The following is a 15,249-nucleotide window of genomic DNA, read 5'->3' on the forward strand; positions in this document are numbered from 1 at the left end:
CACGCGTCCCCCTTTGTCTCCTGTGGCTAGCAGCTCCCCTGTCTGGTTAAACTCCACCGTCGAAATGATGTCAGCTGCAAAATAAAACACCAACATGACAAGGCGGGTGTTGAAATTGCAGACAAGTCAGTTTCAAAAAATTGGAGGAAAACAGGAAGGAACAGATGGACATCTGAGTGAGGAGAGAGGAAAATGATGTGTAACCTAGTTTTCCCTTTTCACACAGCGTCACAGAGGTCACTCCTGACATCAGCAGTGTGTTTCTTTATCAACTGAAGCATTCATGTTCACACACATGCACACATTTAACCCTTTGAGGCTCAACGGAGCAGAAAGACAATGAAGCAGAGGTCGGCGCAGAAAGTCTGTGAATACCACTGTCCCTGCGGCTCACGGCGGGAGATAATAGATGTGACCCAGTAACGCCATGTCTGCATCATGTATCAGTGACACACATCAAGTTGAATGCTTGATGCTTTACTCCTTCAGTTATTTTTAAACATTTATTGCACGTGTTTTCTTTTGAACACCTGTGCAGACTGTCACAATAGTGGGCGTGTCCTCAGATGAAGACCATGGTCCACTACATGTTACATTCTACAGTTTTGAATGTGCTCAGGAAAATAAAGTCCTGAAGAAGTGCGTAGTGGTTGGTCCAACATTGCCTTGTATATTAATGTGAGCCAGTGCTGTTTCCTTTTTGAGCCAAGAGAAAGTATAGCTAGCAAGTCATTAAGTTCCCAGTGATGAGTCCTGAAGGCAGATGTCAGGATCCAAAGAGAGCAAAGAGCTGATGACTGACTTGGACAACTGGATGTTCTGGACCTTCTTTATAGCTGAACAAATACTCCTCCGATGCATCATGACTGTCACTCTAACAATTAATTCAGCAAAAAAATAAATAAATGGTTGTTTAAAAATCAAACTTCTGTTGCCTGTTATGTCAACAGGCTGCACTGAACTGTTCAGGAGGTAAAATGTTATAGACACATAACATGGGAAACAACATCTACAACACAAGAGAACTACACTGTTCTAGGGGTGTGTATTGGCAAGAATCTGCCGATACGATATGTATCACTATACAGGGGCAACGATGCAATATATTATAATATACCGCAATACTATGGGCACGCAGTTTTTAAAACTATTTAATTGCAGGAAAACTGTCAGCATAGTAAATACACAATGTTGTTACAGGCTTAACATCAGGTTACTAATTCTGGAAAAGAAAGATCTGTGTAAAGATCTAAGATGTGTATATGTATTTTTTAATCAATGCAGTGCTGTAGAATATCAATACGGTATAAAAAAATATTGCAATATTTCAGTGATTCAATATTTTGTTACAGCCCATTCTGTTCACTTTGCATGAATAAAATTATTGCTACAAAATATTTTCTGGTCATAATTATTTCATAACTGTAATCAAATTCAACCATGTACACAGAGATTCCTACTCCAACCGTTTCTGTCTGATGGCTGATTACAATAAATGAAAACAGAACAGGATCAGCATCATAAATTATGATGTAGAAGTTTTACTGCAAGAATGTGTTTGACAACGTAGACAGTCCAGACCAGTGCAGAGTGTCATGTTCAACGTTACTGCTCTACACAGAAGCCGGCAGCACAGTGGTGTTGACATGAGGCGTGTCTAAAAAGTAATTTCCTTCATAGAGTCTGTCAGGAGGAGCAGGATTTATAGGTTTAGAGCAAAAAACTACAGTCACAGCTCATCATTGTAAGTGAACATGTAGATGTGATCCGTTTCTCTTTCCACACAGAGACACAGAGCTAATGTTAGGTGCTGAGTGACGTCACTGAGGCTGACTCATGGTCCATTCATTAGCTGAGACAGTGAACATGACTGGGATGGAGGTGAACAGCTGAGAAAAACAGACTGAACAGAGAAGAGAGAAAGCAAGGACGACAACCAACATCAGGTTCTGCCCCAGGACAAGACCAACCTCAGGGGTCTGCCCAGAGTTTTACTCCTCATTTGATTTTGCATACCTCAATAAAAAAATTAGCCAACTTAGAATTTGTGTTGTTGCAATCAACAACAACATAAAATTTAAATTCAAATCTTTAAGCCCAACTATCAGCTTCTCCAAGAGTCTTCAGGTTCAGGACCAGGTCCTCACACCCAGCTGGGATACAATGATTCACTCTAGCCATCTGTTTTGAGGACAACCTCTAATATTGTAATTGATTTGACTTGAGTTTGGGTTCTGATGGTCACGTGACTTTGACTAAAGCCGGAAGGCCTCAGGAAGCAGGCAGAAGCCTGATGATGTGAGGAAAGGAAGCATAGAGACTCATGGAACACAGGAAATCTAGGACCAGACACAGACACACTGGTAGCCTTTACTATTTGAACACCTTAGTCCTCATACATGTTAGAAAACAACTGTATTAGAACTCTTACCTTCAGCTACGTCATCATCAATGGCTCCTTTCACCTGAGAGAAGCACCACTGCATGTCACCTCCAGGTCCTGGAAGGAGATGGAACAAGGAACATTAATTCATTGCACTATAAACATATTTATATGATTTTACTATATAAAGACAACAGCAAGGCATCATCAGGAACAATTTTACTGCAGGACCTTTACCAGGACAAATCTGTAAATTACCCTGAAATGCATCCAACAAATGTGCATTGCAGGAAAGACTCAAAATCAAGATAACAACATTTGAAGGCTTTCCAAAGTAGATACTACTCCAATTATACCAGGACCTGACAGTAAACATTTACAGGAGCAGAAATATTCTGCCATCACTCGCCTTGACAAGTTCTCCAACATCTTATTGCACAACCTGCTTGAATTCCATTGAACTGTTTTTGATAGACCTGAGTTTGTTTCTGTTATTACACATGCAGAGTTTTTGCTGTGAGTCAGTGAGTGCAAAAGCCTGCACATTAGTGGAGCGGAGGAGCTCTGCAGAATAATCAAGGACAATGATGAGTCACCATGGTTCCACGGTTTCATTGTGAAATGAATTCAATCATCATAGCACAAGACAGATTCTGAGCTAAATTCTACTTTCTCTACTTTTTAAAAAATATTAAATGTTTTACCTTTATTACCCCTAAATTCAGTTATTGTTGCTCAAAATGCTGCATAAACAGGATTTTAAATGGATATGCAAACAAGTAAAGCCAAAAAGCACAACATTGACAAACCATCACTCTTTGCTTGGGAAGGTGACAACACTTCACACAAGTGTTTTCATGTTAGAAAGTGTCACAACAGGAAGACAGTGTGCAACAGCATCAGTTTCCAATTAAAGTGCACAGAGTTAATATAGATGTTATCTGTGATGTGAACAAATTAATGTCACAACACTAATTATAAACTTGCAATGCAAACTAACAAAAACATTTCCCAAATGTTCAAACTCAACTGTAGATAATAACCTGAATCTGAGCGTTCAAATGTTACTGAACCATCAATAAAGAATAAAGTGGATGACACTACATCATCGGTGCAACAAAACTAATATTTAGGAACATTACAGGCATTTTTATCAAGTTTTAAAAAGGATTCAGAGTATAACACTGTGATTGAAGACTAGGATAAATCTAATTTAAGAGTACAATTGTTAACAGTTGCATCCTTAATGACAAGATTGAAGTTGACGGCTAACTGAATGCTACAATATTTATACAGTTTATATGTTTGTGAATTTAGGTACTTGTGAACTACAATTGCTTGAACAACAACACTATAATTTCCTACTGAACATAGAATTGTTTCAGACGTTGAGTAATAATTTTCTGTCATTTAAGTATACACACGTTTAAATACTCAGCCTCACAATATTGGCAATCTGTGTATTTTACTAAAAGCGCAGTTAAAATGAAAACTATAAAATTAATTTCATTCAAACCACATGTCTAAGGTTGAATTAAATACTAAAAAAGACAGCTTAAAGAATTGTTTTATGCCTTTGGAAATATATCTTTCATTTGACGAATAATTTCAACTGAATAGCCTGTGTATTTTCAAAGCCAGATATCTGAATTCATACACAGTATTTAGAAGACAGTTTTAACCAGCAGGGCCTGACTGTTAGTCTGCGTGCGGCCAATGTCAAAGTTTTAGCTAACGTTAGCTTTGCTTGCCTTGCATGTTTAAGGTAATTGTATTCGGATTTTAGAAATACGCGTTTCGGTTTGCATAAACATAATTACTTGTTGAAACCGCTGTCTCGCAAGTTTGAGAATGATTTTAAGTGATTACGTGAAGTTAGCATTACTGTGTCATGGTTAGCCGTGTTAGCACAATTAGCTTTCAGAGTTAGCATACCGGTAGCGCAGCTACTTCCTGTTTGAAACAGCGCGGAGGCCTGTGCTGCCTTCAGGGACCATGGCCAAGCTTAAAAATTGAAAACACAAGGTAAAGTTTTAGGTTAAAGAAATTTGATTTTTTTAAACAACCGTTGGAACACATACATCTCTTGACGTCGTTTAAAATACTAGTATTACAGAGTAATAAACGCAGTATAAGGGGTTACACGTTTAATTGAGGAAATAACATTAAGACCACATAACGTCTCATTTAATTTCCCCACCTTAGTAAGAAGCATATTTTGTTTTTGTTCCACCCGTATACATTTCTCGAAGGAGCCCTGTCCTACCTACAGATACCACGAGATACCTCAAAGTGTCAAAATAAAAGGCAAGCAGCTTAATTTCAAGGCGTGTTGCCTCTATATTTCAATTAGAAAATTAAATGTCTGGTTTATCATTAAGTTTCCGTATTGCACGTTCCGCTAACTTTACATAAATACATAATGTTTTAGAAAACTAAGTGTCCTGTCATATTTGAGTACAGTTTCCCTAAGTCCGACATTTCNNCATCCTTAAATCTCTCACATGGTGCCTTGTGTGAAACCTTCCTTTGCTCCTTGTGTTTTTTATGTAGTTGGTGCTAAATTATTTCAATCATTTTAACATCTGGTTTATGATTTTGTTTCCACAGGATTGTTGTTTAACCATGAATATCGAGGTTATAACAACCCGAAACATAACAGGAAGTAACTGCACCATTGCACAGGCGCAAAACAAATTAGCCGGTTAGCTTAGATACGGTTAGCTTAGCTTAGGCTAGGTTAGCAATCCCTTACCCAGTTTAGCCTATCCAAATTTGTGATAAAATAACGAAATTCTCCGTTCAAGTGTGGATTACATCACCCGCTAATCGCATTATATTTTCTCTGCGTGCACAAGCGTGTGTGTGGATCAAATGTGGACAACAGTCCCTACCTGCCATGATGAGACACACAGTGGAGCCTCTCCTCTCTTCACTCACACAGTCACGATCCTGATCCTAGTCCTTGTCTTGCTTCTGATCCTGGTCCTGATCCAAATCCCACGCCCACGCGATAACTCCTGGGATCTGAACTTTTTCTTTAGAATCCTTCTGCTGAATGTCTGCAAACCTGCAGGAAGACGCGCTGTATTACTGCACGGCCGGTTTTATTCTCTCCTTTCCTCCCTCTCGTCTCACAGTCACTCCTTACTCCTCCCTCCCTTCCTCACTCCCCCTCCTTCTCCACTTACTCAAACTGTGGAAGTGCACTAAAGGGTGTATTTAGGCGGGCCCACAACGGAGCGTGTACATAACAATGCCCGTGCACTTAAAAAGACAAAAACAATTCTGTTTAAATTCTCGTTTACTAGGTTTATATATTACTCTTTAGTCTGACATGCATTATTAAAAAATATGGTAAATTTTAAGCAGTGAGATACCAAACTTTACAAAGGAAGCTATGGTATATTAAACAATGATAGGGTGTTTCTTTACAGTGGCATGATAGTTGATGTCAAAATGCATGATAAAATATGAAATCTCTGTTGAATTGTCTCAACTCTGTGTGCCATGTATCTCTTTGTATTGTTACAAATGTGTACACATGTACAGTACTCATCACTAAATTTCCTTATGATTTACTGGCTTGGACATGGCTGGCTTGAACTCGGCCAACAGCACTGGTTCATTTTCATCTGTAGACCAGTAATGGGCCTATGTCCATTCTGTTCTGATTTTTGTCTCTGTGAGCTAACAGCTAGGCTGTGGTGGCTTAGTGGTTAAGGAAGCAGACTTGGGTCAGGAAAGCTTCAGGTTCGAGTCCACCGGCTGCCAAGTTACCACTGAGGTGCTCTGAGCATGGCACCTGTGCCCACTGTTCACTTTGGTGATGGGTTAAAAACAGAGGTCACATTTGGTTGTGTTCAGTGGTGAGCTGTGTCACAATGACAAGGAGTTCACCTTCCTCCTTCCTACGCCTCCTTCTCTCAGGATGGCTGCTTATTAATGTCAGGTTTTAACGCATCTGGAGAAAATGACAGCTTCCTGTTATGGACCAGGACCACTGAAAAGGAATAACCATGTGTCTGAATAAGTGGATTTAAGGCCTCATGGACAAAATGTAGTGTAGTGTGTGCTTATTTGTATTCATAAGTTTTGTATGTCTGTTTCCGTGGCCCAGTCTCTAATAAAATAAAATTTGAATCACATTGGGACCTTTTGGCAAATTAAATGTAAGAATTAATTTATAAAAGGATTAAAATAATGAGGTAGGATACATATGTTAAGAACCCATACTGCAAGGAGGTATAAAATTATTATCATTAGATTCAATGAGCACAGATACCACACTGAACAAAAAGAAAATGACAAAACCTAATGAACCTTATCTAAAACTCTATCCTTGTTTCCTTTGTTTTGCTGCAGCCTTTACCCAATATCTCCACATGACCTAAAGGGGGCCCAACCCATACCGTTTGTTGAGAACCAGTGTTCTGTGTGATGTGATGGGACACTACTTTTGACTACAGGTCTATAGAGCAGATACAAAAGAAGAGAATGCATCAAGAAATTTCTATGATCGATGCTAAGACATAAGACCAGAGGTGACAGCAGACCTGTATCACAGGGGTCCAACACCCCCCTGTGTGATTCTCCGCCCATGGAGGTCATGCACATCTGACCTTCAGGTGTTTGATGCTCCTCATGGTTTAGGAAACATTCAACCTGGTGTTTTCTAGCAGTAAGTTAACATTCAAGTTCATGACTTGATACCACCTTTGACAGTTGTAACATCAGAGCTGCTTCCTTAAAAAATAGCAACGCCAAAAAAAGCTGAAAAGGAGCAGAACAAGACTTTACGGTACTTTGGTGGCTTTGATGCCTTTAGATAAACTGTTGAGGAGGAATATAACGGTGTCTCCAAATACAATTGTTTGATCAAGTCAACACTTTGAAACTAATGGGGATTTTTTCAGCACAATAAGGTCACAAAAGTATGTCTTAATTAACTAAAGAGAGAGGTTGTGTGTGTGTGTTTGTGTTCAACTGTGCACTGAAGATTTTTGTCCAATAAAACACACGTGAAAAAATATTCAAGTTTAGATTTGTGGATTTTGTTAAGTTCAATGTTTTAGATTGATTTCTAAATGAGTTAATGTTCAATAGAAATTCAATTAGTTTGTTAAAGTAAAGTCTTGGCAGTTAGTCTGATGAACAAATGTTTAAAATAAGTTGACAAACTATGTTTTTAATACATGTTCATTTTTAATTACATGATCATCACCGTTTAGAAAGGGGACCAATTTACAGGAAGCTGGACCTGTTAAATCAGCTTTTGTCCAACAGAGGGCGACCTTGGATTTGATTTGTTCTACTTCTATGTACACGAGCACCGAAACCCCAGTCATAGATTTATGAGTCAGTTCTTTGAATACGGGTTACATGCTGTAAAATATCACCAATCATCAAATTAATAATGTAGTAAAAAAAAAAACAACAACAATGAGGGCAAAAACAACACAGGAGTAGCAATTAACACGGCAAAATAAAAAGTGCCTTTTATAAATGTTGTACGTCTGTGGATGGCGATGTCACATTAAAAACAGGATGTGACCGGAGGCGGAGGGTTTTGTTCGATTTGTTGTAGTTTTCTTAAATAAAAAATATGTTTACATGCATAGATAATGTGATTTCAAATTTTATTTAAATAAGGCAACTGGATATCACTGCTAGTCAGATCACAGACCAAAGTCCATAGAGAAAATCAGCGATTTTAGCTCACAGAGCCACATACGCTATCGGTCCTCTGCTTCTTGGCCTTGTGCAAAAAAGTGGGATATAAACCGCACTATACGTACAGTAAACCTTTTAAACTTAGAGTTTTTCATGCCTGGGCCCATCTTGCCCCCTGCGGGCGGTTCAGGTATGAGTAGCAGCAGCAGAAGCAGGAGTTGAAGGAGGAGGAGGGTCATAACGGGGAGTGTCTGATCTCCACAGATCTACAGCCTGGACCCAGTCTCTGCTGCTGCTCTCTCGACACAAACCTAGACGACCTCTCTGCTGCAGATCCACAGACTCTTTCTGCTCCGCGAACTCCAAAAGAGGACCCACAGACCAGGTAAGACTTAGACCCACTCACAGAGACACACACACAGAGACTGTTAAAGTGAAGCGGCTCGGACTGTAACCCGATGCTGTGAATCAAATCAGGCAGTATCAGGGACCGTTACATGATGATAATTATCGTCACCATCATTTTCACGATCTGAGCTCTTTACTCAACTTCTTAAACATCTGCGTTTAAGAATTTTCCTCACACACTTTTTGTTCTTAAACAGTCGGTTGTTTGGAATAAAACGCAGCCGCTGCCTTATATGGACAGAATCTCTGTAGGTCCACCTTAAATATTTAAGGTGGTTTAGCCTGATGCGAAGTGTTTAAGTTTAAGCAGAGACGAAAATTAATTTTAAAAACTGAAATAAATAAATAAACAAACCCAAACAAAAGTATAAAGGCAGACATCAGTGGTTTATACAGACACAGCAAATGTTTGAGGAAGTCAAAACATCTTGTCTGGGGTCGATGTTATAACTATGCCAATAAAGTTAACAGTTATTTTTATGTGTTATCTATTTATCAAACAAGTGCTTTATGTGTCTCTACCATCAAATGTGTAAAATATAGATTAAAAAACAAGTAACGCTGTCACAAAACACTAATAACTAAAGTACAAAACTGTAATTACACAATATAAAATACATTTTGACAAAAAATGATCTTAAAGTAATGTTAGAAAAAGAAATGATATTATTATAAAACTGAGCTGCTCATGATGAAAAAAAATTGCATCTTGTTGCTAATGTTGCAAAAATGTATGATTGAAAATGTTATTGTTTGAAAAAGAGCCAGTGAGGGAACTGTTAGCTGTTCTAATGCCACAAATGAGGTGTGTGTGTGTGTGTGTGTGAACATATTTGATAGTAACTTTATGAGTTCATATTTAATAAGAAACTCATGTTTGCATTTGGAAGAAAGAGTTCTTATAAATCAGAATCACATGATCACGTCTGCTGCTCAGACGGTGTTGAGGTTGAACACACCCACACGTGTCACTGATCTGTCAGCCAACCACACAACAGCTGTCTGAGCCCCTGCATATTATGGTATGTTCAGTCTTCAGATTCTGATAAGACAACTGTGACAAAGACATGGAAAGAACGCGTCTGTAGGTGTCTGTACAAAACAACAGAAAAATCAGATGAGTTTTCAGGCCACATTTCTAAAAATATTAAAAGGAACGGAACCAAGAAGAACCTGGAACTAAATACATAAAGAAGAAGACGTTGACTTCCTGTTTGGGCAAGAAGAACTCTCCCTAATCCTTTTACGACTCTGTCTCTGCATTACAGTCACCAACTGTCATTTACTTAAACTCAGTGTACACACAATGGGGGGGCGGAGGACAGGTGTTCCTGAGCTAATATTTAGCTTCATGTGCAGCCATTCATCCTCAACATGTCACATGTAGTAATACAACCACCAGTACCACCTTCACCACACCAGTACCACCTTCACCACACCAGTACCACCTTCATCACATCAGTACCAGTCTGAACAAACTCCATCAACACTGCGCTACACTGTCCAGACATTAACATCAAGTACAGTATATAAAGAAGATAATTAAGTTCTTATAAGACAATTAGACTATTTATTAGACAAAGACACTCTGTACAACAAGTAGTACTATAACTGCTACTATAACTGGTCTAGTACCAGCAGGGTCTTTGTGATTCATGTAAATTTCCGTCCTTTGAGCCTCTTTCTTTGTCAGTCCCAGTCTGACTGCAGTGTTTTTCATCATGTAAATGATCTGGTGCCATTTTTATCACATGCATCTCATTTGAATCATGAACAGAGTTGGCATCATTTTTAGGTGGCATACATTTCATGCTTCTGCAACAGTTATGTTGCATAACGTGTATGTGTTTAGTAACATTTGTGTCGTGGTTTTGCAGCTCTGAAACTGCTCAGAAACCATAACGTTCTCACAAACACACGAAGTGCAGTTGTAGCTCTCCAGCAAAATGGGTCTAATTTCATATAAAAGGGGGGAGAGAGAGAGAGAGAGCGAGGGAGAGAGAGGCATGCAGGGAGAAAATGAGTCATCATGAAAAAAAAATCCTCTGTCCTGGGGGTGGAACTCGGGACAGGAATGCTGTCCCAAACCCCAGAATTCCAGATTTTTAGTCAAAATGTTTTCTGCAGACATTAGCAGGAGGACGACTGTTAACGTGAATCAAGTCTCCTGTGCTGGTGGACAGAGTTTCTGTCTCCAGGACTGAAGCGGCGGCAGACAAAGAACGGGGGAGGGGGAGGAATGACTCAGTCTGGAATCACCGACTCCATGTTTAGTTTATTCCTCTGCACTTGTCCACGGAGGCCTCAGGTCATGTGACCTGCTGCTATTTCAGCCTGTGCTGCTGAGGGAGAGCAACGTCCCCACAGCCCTGTTATCTAACGATCTGTGATGAAGAATCAGTGGTTTTATCTCACATGGTCACAGGAGCTGCAGCTCCACCGCTGCCTCCTACAGGAGCTTTGGCTGTATAATAATGATAACAATAACTATTATTAATATTATTTTGGACCACCATTAAAATGATAACACAAACTGACTACTAGAGGAACCAACAGACCAACTGCTGCAGTGCTATAAAACCATTCATTTTCTTTATGGAATTTGGTTTAGGGAAGTGAGAGGTTTATGGACTTCACCTATCAGGATATTTCATTTATAAACATGAACCAAATAAATTCGTATAATCATTAATATTACAACATTATCGATGCCTCTCCAGAGGTTAGAAGTGAATAAAAAATGTTTTCCTTACAACTGAAGCTTTTGTTGCCTCTAGGGACAGTCAGCTTCTTCCAGCTTCTTCAGGATCCTGCTCTTAGATCCCAGCAGCAGCAGCAGCAGGAGTAGCAGCAGCAGCAGCAGCAGGAGCAGCAGCAGCAGCAGCAGCAGGAGTAGCAGCAGCAGCAGCAGCAGAAGTAGCAGCAGTAGCAGTAACTGGGTGTGTCCTATGGTTGGGTGTAGTTAATAAGCGGCTGCAGTAAAGTGAACAAATCAGTGATTTATGACTGAAGGACATGACGTTGGATTTGTCCTCACGAACAACGAAGCTTTGGGGCAGAGTCCCAGTTCATGTCGTGAGAAGTGTTGTCGCCCCCTACAGGGTTGAATACAGTTTTAATAAAATAAACCAATATCATCTACAATGTAGATTCTACATTGTGTTCGATTTCCGCAGCTGTCAGTGTCATCAGTCACTACAGCTGTTTTCTCCTGGAGCAGAAACAGGGAATCGAACCCCCACTTTATTGGTCTCCACTCTGTCCCATTCCTCCCCTCCTCCCCAGGCCTCAGCCTCAGTGTGGCAGATTCCTGCCATGTTTGTGGGCGAAAAGGAGGCGTTTGTTTTTCTGGCATGTGAACAGTTAGTCGTACAAATGGAGCTGCAGCATTCCTGAGGAAAATGTTTGGAAAAATGTTTCCACAGCACGACTCTCAGAGTTCCCTCAGTCAGAGCCACAGGTCTGGTGGAAAACCTGAACACTTTCTTGGACTGGAATATTGATGCAGTGATTATGATTCAGTGATCTGGGTCAAACTGCAGCAGAGAGAAACTTTTTTCCATTTCAGACATGACATGGACATGGTGATCCAGGATTAAATAAATCCAGGATTGTGGGTCAGTTCAGATGGGTTCTGAATGAGAAATCCATAAGATTGATATTGGTGTTGGAAGATACTCCAGAGATGGAGAAACAGCAGCAGCAGCAGAAGGAGTAGACTGTAAAACAAAATCCAGATTTTTCAGTCACTCCATTGAGGCTCATCAAACAGAGACTGGACTCTGGAGAGTTCAATCTCATGCAATGCACATGGGTCAGGTGTAATTACCCAATTACCCGCCTGTTGTGGCCGGGCTGCTCCAGTTGGTCAGAAGAATGAGGTCAGCTGACGTCCTGCCTCCACCGACAGAACATGTTTCCATCAGATGATGTTTTTCCTGGTCCTTCCTGAACAGGAAGAGGAAACCAGGCCTGGATGAGTTCAGTCACCTGACCACTGACATGTCACTGTCCACATGGTGCACCAGTGGGCTGGTGTGGGTTCAAACCTGAGACAGACTCAGCTGTAGATCAAAGACCAGTGTTTCTGGTGTTGTCCTCGTCTGTGGAGGTTACCATGGTGATGGAGATGATGACAATGAGCCTCTTCCTGTTTCCTGTGAAACACCAGTGAGTCATCGGTGGAACATGAATGTTTAAATATAATCATAAACTTTATCTGAGAGCCATGGAAACAACCACAGTAACACACACACACACACACTTTAAAGGGCCATTACAAAGCTTCCTCTTCCACAGCCACTATCTCTAACACTCCCTTGTAGAAAAGGCTGTAAATCTGTTATATGTGTGTGTGTGTGTGTCTCAGCAGCAGCATGGCTCCGTACCACCCAGAGTTCGAGCGGGCTGGACAGCAGCCTGGTCTGCAGGTGTGGAGGGTGGAGAACTTCGAACTGGTTCCTGTTCCTCAGAACCTGTACGGAGGGTTCTACAATGGAGACGCGTACCTGGTTTTGAACACCATCAAACAGCGCGCTGGAGCCCTGCAGTACGACCTGCACTTCTGGCTGGGTGAGAGCGGGGGGCAAGAGGTCAGGGGTTCCCTCCCTGGAGGGAAAAAGGACACATGGATCTTTGATGAAACACACTGATATTGTAGAATGTTTTCATCCTAACTTTGTTGGGTTCTTCTGTGTTTTCGTTGATGTCCTCCTGGTGTTCTGAAGGCGACTCCTGCACTCAGGATGAGAGCGGCTCAGCAGCTATCTTCACCGTCCAGATGGACGACTTCCTGGGAGGAAAACCCATTCAGTACCGTGAGGTCCAGGGTCACGAGTCCAAAACCTTCCTGGGCTACTTCAAGTCTGGAATCAAGTACATGGTAAAACAATAGTCTGATTAATGGATTCACTGGTTCAGAGAATTACACCAAACCTTCTAGAAGGTTCTTCACACACCAGCCAAACAAGTCTGTGGAAAGTCAGGTGAAAACACAGTGTGTAAACAGCTAAGGTAGAAACTGCTGCTGAATGACCCTGTGACCCCGTGACCCCGTGACCCTGCAGCTTTAGAATCAGCCCTGTGTGTTGTTCCAGTAATCAGTACTAAGAGTACTTATCTGATTTTGTCTGATAAAAAACTGAACTTATTTCTGTTTCCCTTTTTTGTTCTGGTTTCTACGTGGTAACTGCTTCTCTTTCACTATCTTCACTTCTGTACATTTATCTAATCTGACAGAATGGAGGCGTGGCCTCTGGGTTCAAACACGTCGTCACCAACGAGGTGGTGGTTCAGCGGCTGCTGCAGGTCAAAGGTCGGCGTTCCGTCAGGGCCACAGAGGTGGCTGTGAGCTGGGACAGTTTCAACCAGGGAGACTGTTTTATCCTGGACCTGGGAGACGTGAGTGTTGCATAACATATATATATATATACATATATATTATATTATATAATATATTTGACTTTCTGTACAATGTAAAATCTTGTCCTACATCTGTATGTGCTGTTCTCCTGCTGCAGGAGATCTTCCAGTGGTGTGGTTCTCAGAGCAACCGCTTCGAGAGGCTGAAGGCCACGCAGGTCTCCAAAGGAATAAGAGACAACGAACGCAGTGGACGAGCGAGAGTCTACGTTTGTGAGGAAGGGGTGGAGAGAGAGAAGATGATTGAGGTGAGAGCACGAGGGAGAGGTGGGCGTGGGGCCTGAGAGGAGACGAGGTGATGGAGGTAAATCAGAGATTAAAGCTTCTTCTTACTGATTCTTTGATGTCAGGTTCTGGGTGAGAAACCAGATCTGCCTCCTGGAGACTCAGACGACCCCAAAGCTGACGCCGCCAACAGGAAGAGAGCCAAACTTTACAAGGTGAGACACGCCCCCATGAGGCCTCTTCACAGGCCATGAAGCTGGTTCCTGGTCATGTTCACAGAGGTCTGTTTCTCCACAGGTGTCCAACGCTGGTGGAGCCATGGCCATCACCCTGGTGGCAGCGGAGAACCCTTTCAGTCAGAGTGCTCTGGAGTCTGGAGACTGCTTCATCCTGGACCACGGCTCTGACGGAAAGATCTTCGTTTGGAAAGGTCAGAATTAAAGTGTTTAGTTAATGTTTCATCATCTTTCTTTGGTTGAGCCACCTGACTCCGCCCATCTCTGCCTCCGACAGGTAAAGACGCCAACATGGATGAGAGGAAGGCTGCGCTGAAGGCTGCTGATGAGTTCATCAAGAAGATGGGTTACCCCAAACACACCCAGGTCCAGATTCTGCCCGAGTCTGGAGAGACTCCGCTCTTCAAACAGTTCTTTAAAAACTGGAGAGACCGGGACCAGACGGTGGGACTGGGCGTGGCCTACATCGCCAACAGCATCGCCAAGATCGAGAAGGTTCCTTTCGACGCTGCCACTCTGCACGAGTCTGCAGCCATGGCAGCACAGCATGGAATGGTGGACGACGGCAGCGGAGAGAAACAGGTAAGGGGGTCTGGGATAAATGACCGGAATAGTGCCCTCTGGTGGAACTCTTTGTAAATGAATTCAGCCCAAACCTTAAGATTAGAAAAAGGTATATGTTACCTGTGTTTTTTTTAAACAGATCTGGAGAATCGAGGGCTCAGACAAAGTTCTTGTGGATCCTTCAACCTACGGAGAGTTTTATGGAGGAGACAGTTACATCATCCTGTACAACTACCACCATGGAGGACGCCAAGGACACATCATCTACATGTGGTGAGGAGACGTCAGAGGAGGAGACATAGATTTCCACACAGGGAGACATAAACACAGCGGGGGAGA

At 41.7% G+C, this 15,249-nt stretch overlaps 1 protein-coding gene and 1 pseudogene across 1 annotated transcript in view; one reads left to right on the forward strand and one right to left on the reverse strand.

Moving 5' to 3' along the window:
* LOC103389294 (serine/threonine-protein phosphatase 2A 55 kDa regulatory subunit B alpha isoform-like) overlaps positions 1-5,581 on the reverse strand; it is an 11,148-nt pseudogene extending 5,567 nt beyond the window's left edge.
* A 2,626-nt stretch (positions 5,582-8,207) lies between these two features.
* The window catches only part of gsna (gelsolin a), a 12,221-nt gene continuing 5,179 nt past the window's right edge, over positions 8,208-15,249 (forward strand). The window contains exons 1-9 of the mRNA XM_017038608.2: positions 8,208-8,441; positions 12,834-13,036; positions 13,192-13,346; positions 13,703-13,864; positions 13,984-14,133; positions 14,236-14,325; positions 14,408-14,540; positions 14,624-14,928; positions 15,050-15,183. Coding sequence (XP_016894097.1) covers positions 12,841-13,036; positions 13,192-13,346; positions 13,703-13,864; positions 13,984-14,133; positions 14,236-14,325; positions 14,408-14,540; positions 14,624-14,928; positions 15,050-15,183 — 1,325 coding nt within the window. The 5' untranslated portion in view covers positions 8,208-8,441; positions 12,834-12,840. The remainder of the gene's footprint in view (positions 8,442-12,833; positions 13,037-13,191; positions 13,347-13,702; positions 13,865-13,983; positions 14,134-14,235; positions 14,326-14,407; positions 14,541-14,623; positions 14,929-15,049; positions 15,184-15,249) is intronic.

This window comes from Cynoglossus semilaevis, chromosome 14, assembly GCF_000523025.1.
Source record: "Cynoglossus semilaevis isolate Cse_v1.0 chromosome 14, Cse_v1.0, whole genome shotgun sequence".
NCBI classification, from domain to species: Eukaryota; Metazoa; Chordata; class Actinopteri; order Pleuronectiformes; family Cynoglossidae; genus Cynoglossus; species Cynoglossus semilaevis.